This window comes from Littorina saxatilis, unplaced genomic scaffold (genome assembly GCF_037325665.1).
Source record: "Littorina saxatilis isolate snail1 unplaced genomic scaffold, US_GU_Lsax_2.0 scaffold_81, whole genome shotgun sequence".
NCBI classification, from domain to species: domain Eukaryota; kingdom Metazoa; phylum Mollusca; class Gastropoda; order Littorinimorpha; family Littorinidae; genus Littorina; species Littorina saxatilis.
In genome coordinates, this window is record NW_027126820.1 from 200,210 (window position 1) to 206,485 (window position 6,276).

At 40.4% G+C, this 6,276-nt stretch overlaps 1 protein-coding gene across 1 annotated transcript; it reads right to left on the bottom strand.

Moving 5' to 3' along the window:
- Positions 1-2,604: 2,604 nt before the first annotated feature.
- LOC138955318 (uncharacterized) lies at positions 2,605-4,856 on the bottom strand. The gene has a single exon (XM_070326941.1). The coding sequence runs from the start codon at positions 4,360-4,362 to the stop codon at positions 2,782-2,784; it is 1,581 nt and encodes a 526-aa protein (XP_070183042.1). The 5' UTR covers positions 4,363-4,856; the 3' UTR covers positions 2,605-2,781.
- Between the last annotated feature and the right edge of the window lie 1,420 nt (positions 4,857-6,276).

Genomic DNA, 6,276 nt, shown 5'->3' on the forward strand with positions numbered 1-6,276 from the left:
GAATATTATATGAGGCATCAGATGGACAGGAAGAAATTGCTATTCACAACACAATGAGTCACGTTCACATAAAATGTGAGCCCGGTCACTTTTATAGTTTCCGAGAAAAGCCCAACGTTAAGTTGTGTGTTGCCGAACAGAAAAGGCTAGTTATCTCCCTTGTTTTTCTGATAACGTTCGTAAAAGGCTACAGATGTAAATACTTTGATGTAAAGAATAATCCTACAAAGTTTCAATCACATCCGATGAACTTTGTCAAAGATATAAAATGTCTAATTTTTCCTTTGACGCTGACCTGTGACCTTGAAAAAGGTCAAAGGTCAACGAAACCATCGTTAAAGTGTAGAGGTCATTGGAGGTCACGACTAAACAAAATATGAGCCCGATCGCTTTGATAGTTTCCGAGAAAAGTCCAACGTTAAGGTGGTGTCTACGGACGGCCGGACAGACGGCCGGCCGGACGGCCGGACAGACTAACACTGACCGATTACATAGAGTCACATTTTCTCAAGTGACTCAAAAATTAGTCTGTTTACGGTATCCCGACCGACCCTATTTTTTCGCGCGACCCTAGGTTTTTTTTAGGCATTTGGGAGAAAGACCGGCACGGTTGGCCTAGTGGTAAGGCGTCCGCCCCGTGATCGGGAGGTCGTGGGTTCGAACCCCGGCCGGGTCATACCTAAGACTTTAGAATTGGCAATCTAGTGGCTGCTCAGCCTGGCGTCTGGCATTATGGGGTTAGTGCTAGGACTGGTTGGTCCGGTGTCAGAATAATGTGACTGGGTGAGACATGAAGCCTGTGCTGCGACGTCTGTCTTGTGGGTGGCGCACGTTATATGTCAAAGCAGCACCGCCCTGATTTGGCCCTTCGTGGTCGGCTGGGCGTTAAGCAAACAAACAAAAAATTTGGAAGAAAAAAAAAGTAAAATAAAAAATAAAATAAAAAGTCTTTGTTTTTTGACAAAATAATTTAAAAATATGTGTTTTTTTAAGAAAAAAAATCATTAAAAAAATCCCGACCTACCGACCCTATTTTTTGGGCCTATGATACTGTAAACAGACTATTTTTTTTGTTTGGTCTAAGGAACTATCCCTAATGTTGTTGGAACAAGTGATTTTTCAAATTCAAAAATGAAATGGATGGAGTGACGTAATTGAAAGGGGAGTGAATTTCATAACTGAGGGCCATGATACGAAAACGTGCGGAAGCCATGAGCCTTGCGTTTAAAGCGACCTTGACGGAGAAGTCGAGCATCAGAAGAAGAACGAAGGGTGCGAGAGGGAGTGTAGAGGGAGACCAGTTCCGAAAGATAGGCAGGTGCCGATTCAGAGATGTTCTTGTAGCAGAAGCAGGCAGCTTTATAATTATACCTAATACGTTCAGACACAGGAAGCCAGTGAAGTTCTTTCATGAGAGGAGTGCAGGGTTGTCGATGCTGTGCTCTGAAATACTTTTTGCAAGGGTTGGAGAGTGGAGTCAGGGCAGCCTATGAGAAGGGAGTTGCAGTAATCTAATCTACACAGAATGCAGGATGTAACGAGAGTTTTAGTGGCATCAACAGTGAGAAATTTTCTTATGGAACCTATTCTTCTGATCTCAAATTTAAAAAACAAACTAACAGCAGAACAGGAAGGTTGAATAAAATCCTTACATTAGACTAGCAGTTGATCTGTAGGATTCCAGGAGCCGAAATCCCAAGCCCTTGATATCTGCACTTTTAGCATCTTGTACCTGGAATAGTATGAAGATAACATACATGTCATTGTCACCGTCAGTAAATCACTATATCAAAATTATCAATATCATATGATTACTTACTAAAATAACTTTATGAAGTGATCTAGCACTGTCAATGGCAATAGTATCATGACAATGAGATTACGATGAATCATCCTCATTAAGGTTGGGATACACCATCGCAAGACACCGAAAATAACGAATTTTGATAAGCTGCCATTTAATCCCTATTTGTCCTATTTTGATTCTGTTTGCTTTAAATGGAAGTGTAGGATGTGTACTTTATGTAAATTTAACTAGAACAAAAATCATGCTTAGTAAAAATAAAATAATAGCATAAATAAAAAAAACATTAAAACAAATATTGAAAAAAAAGAGCGACGGATATGACATGATATGTTCTAGACTATTGCATTTTTTTACTTCAAAATTGGCATGCACATAGATATTGAACATATATATCATGTATAGTAAGATATTTACTGATAATTTGAAAAAAAAATAGTTTGCGCCATAAAAACTTTACAACAAATGTCAGATTTTTAAAAAAGCAGAATTTTGCTGGTAGAGATTTGGGCTTGGTACAAAAAATGCCATCATATCCCATAAGCAACTGTAGAAAATTTTAAGTCAAAAGGTGTAATAATTTAGAAAATATCTTGTCATGACTGAAGAGTATTTTCGCATGTGCAGTTTTGAGAAAATCAGCTGTAAAGATTAACTACAGAAAATTTACAACACAGGACAAAACATACTCAGAAACAAGTCAGAACACCACAAACTCTCTGATGGATTTAAATGAACTCACTTCATTGGTCCCCTACTGTGTACTCCCCTGCTCCGGCTGTGTAATTCTCCTTAGTATCCTGGTTAATTTCAGAACTATTGATTGCGGCGCGACGGCGTTTCACGTTGATAACCGCCGGATTCTGCTGATTGTAAATACGGCTAGTATCCAGCTCCGAATCCAAGATATTGGAAAATGTCACTCCTTTTTAACTCCCCATCGTTGAACACAATCGTGGCATCTGCTACAGCAAGTTCTATGCGGGGACGGCCACAGAGGTTTGTTTTTGGACAACGATCCCAGAAGATTCGTTGGTGTTTTGCGTCCCTCCGTGAACACACTTCTCAAGCAGAGAGTCATCAGACAAAGTCTCAAACACAGGTCTGATAGAATCCATCACATATGGGGGAAGAGAGTTCTGATCCGGGTCCTGACCGTTTTGTTTTTTGTCCAAACACCATGTCCCACAATTTCGGTGCTCTTTATTTCTGTGTTCGAAGATGGCCCCGATCGCGTTCCTCATGGCTTGTAGATTTCCCACATTTTGTCTCATGGCGGCCCCATAGTGTCCTTGAATTTTGAGTATTCCAGCCTTTTTGAGTCCACTTCCACCACCTATCCCCTTCACAATTTTCCCGTTGTGTTGGAATTTGGTATTCTTGAGATCCGTCACTTTGTTCGTCAGTTGGCGCATCATTCTCTTCTGGACGTGTCCACAGCATTCCAATTTTTCAATGTCTACTCCCTCATAAATGCCTGCATCTCGTACCCTGGCATATGACTTTGAGTCACCATCACCAAGGTATCTCACATATCGGAGTTTGTGTAGTTCCGACGGCCGCCTGAATGTTGTCTCTGCTCCAACCGGCTCCATGCTACCTGCGGAGCCAGTGTGGTTCTTGTTGCACAAACCTTTCCTCACATGGGCAGCTTTCCACAACTCAAATTCATCTACACCAAGTTTGTTCTTATGTTTTGCACACGAGTCACAGTAGTTTGAGAGGGTTTCTGTGTCAATAACTTTACCGTTTTTGCCATTGACGGAGAGAGTCGTGACGATCCCATGTTTGCTACTGAATCCTCTTCTGTGCCATGTGCCGTCTACTGAGACAGTAACATCAGTCAGTTTGTCATTTTCTTCATCGGTGACCTCACCTCTCAATTCTTGTGCAGCTTTTCTAATGGAATTGTCTGCAACACACCTGGTTTGCTTGAGGATCTGTCTTTTGTGATTCTGCCAGCTTTTAGGGGCTGGGGGAGGAGGCATGTTCATGTTGCCAAGGAATCGCTGGGCACCCTTTTTATTCTTTCCTATGGCTAAAATTGCCAAGGGAAACCTTCTGTTCACTTCATACACTTTTCCTACTTTTCCAGATGAACAAAATTCAACAGTTTGCTGGCATTGACAAGTGAAAGTGAGTGTACTAGCTTGGGTGATTTTTTCCTCTTTCACATGAGACAATCGCTTGTTTGCACCAAGTTCCTTTTTGCAATGAGGACACAACAAACTCTGGACAAACGTGATCAAACGCTGGATATCAACAAACCGAAATCCTGTCAACTCATTGTCTATGTCAAAGTCCACATCTTCTTGCTTTATTTTGGTAAAAGACGCCGAATTTTCGATGAAAGAAGGTCCGGAAGTAGGTTTTGTTTTCGATTTTCGAGCACGCGGTGTGTTGTTGTCAACATGTTGCACTGACGATTTTTCAGTTGATTCGATCGAATCAGGCTTAGAACATGTGATCGAAACATCTAACCTAGGTTGCTTACTTGCTGTAACTTGTTTATTTCCCTGAAAAACACGCTTTTTGGGTCGATCTGCACGCCTTTTCATGATTGTTTTGTGATGAGACACTTCTATCGATCGCAGCGAGCGAAGGCAAGCACAGAAACGGAAGTTAGTGAATACCGAGCACGCTCATAAGCGACGCTCTGATTGGCTGGTAGTCGGACCTTATTTGGACCTTCCAACTATGTCTCACTTTACCCAATAGCCAATGAAAATGAGTTTTAGTGGCTTTTTGGGTTTGACAATGTTCGTCTGCAGCGTTCTACCGGTGTCATTTTGACGTTTGAATTAGCTTTCTAGGTGAATTAGAAGTGAAATTGTGATCAAACACACATATGAGTAGCTAATGGCGTATGTTTGAAAGATGATAGAAGCACACATATAGTAAATAATAGTTTTAAAAATGAGAAATAAACAACTTCCAGTAAAAACACATTGATTTTGACATGCACAAACGAAAGTAGAATGGTTGTAGTTTTATAGAAAGCAGAAAACAAAAAATCATGAAAAATAGTAATTTTTGTGTTTGACAATGGTGTCTCCTAACAAATAACATAGACTAGTTCTAATGTAGTACCTGTTTGTAGTGAACTCACCAGCAGGAGTATTGCATGTAGTAATTACGCATTACTGAATCCATGCACCCACATGGTCTCTTACTATTTTGCAAAACCATAATGACTTCAAACCTCTGTTGAATTACATAACTCATTTATGAAGAGCAGTTAATACTAATAGTTGTAGTACAAACCCAAGTTTGTGTGTGTGTGTGTGTGTGTGCGTGTGTGTGTGTGTGTGTGTGTGTGTGTTTGTATGTGTGGGGGGGGGCGGTTACTGATGGTTCACCCACAAAAATGTACACTCACAAAGTAACACTTAAAGTAACTATTTTCAAAGCTTCTTGCTTACCTTGGAATAGTGTCAAGCAGCTTATGTTGTGTCTCGATCAGCCATCAGATCTTCACACTCAGCCTGCACATGCTGAAAACTGGACATGCCTGTATCTCAACCAAGCTGTTGTTGCGGAGACAACGGAACCATGCTCAAGTCAGATCCAACTGAAATAAAAGCATATTGTTAGCTGATAAATGATTTGGTCAAGCAAAACCATGCGGTATTTTTTTTATAAAATATTTTGTATACCCCGCTGATGCAAAAATAATGTACTTATTTAGTATTAGCATTTAGCTGGTCATTCAAACAAGAGCTTGTTCTAGAACTCCACAAGAACAACCATGGCAGTTGGCAATGGCACTGGCAGAATACAGATCAAAACAATATTATTATTAGCCTCACCATGGGTTGACGTCCCATCAAAATGAATCACTGAATGAATTACGGACTGAATCAAACTTCAGAGACATTACAATTTTTCACAACGATTTTTCAGCAAACAGCCATGTTTACCTGTACAAATGTATCAGGGATGTCACTATGAGTATGACAGTGTGGTAAGCTTACCGATGATTCGTTCGAGACAGAGATTTTCTTTTCTTTCTTTATTTGGTGTTTAACGTCGTTTTCAACCACGAAGGTTATATCGCGACGGGGAAAGGGGGGAGAGGGGATAGAGTCACTTGTCAATTGTTTCTTGTTCACAAAAGCACTAATCAAAAATTTGCTCCAGGAGCTTGCAACGTACACGTAGTACAATATGAATATATATTACCTTACTGGGAGAATGCAAGTTTCCAGTACAAAAGATTTAACATTTCTTACATACTGCTTTACTAAAATCTTTACAAAAATTGACTATATTCTATACAAGAAACACTTAACAAGGGAGAAACAGAATACGTTAGTCGCCTCTTACGACATGCTGGGGAGCATCGGGTAAATTCTTCCCCCTAACCCGCGGGGGGTGAGAGAGAGATTAAGTTGAAACTTAATTCGAGAAGCCAATCTGACGAATACTTACGTATTTTGAGCAAAACCCACGCACGTCGACCCCAAGTTGAT

What these genes read in the sequence shown, in the direction of transcription:
- LOC138955318 (XM_070326941.1), bottom strand. Translation starts at nt 4,362, where the DNA reads ATGAAAAGGCGTGCAGATCGACCCAAAAAGCGTGTTTTTCAGGGAAAT.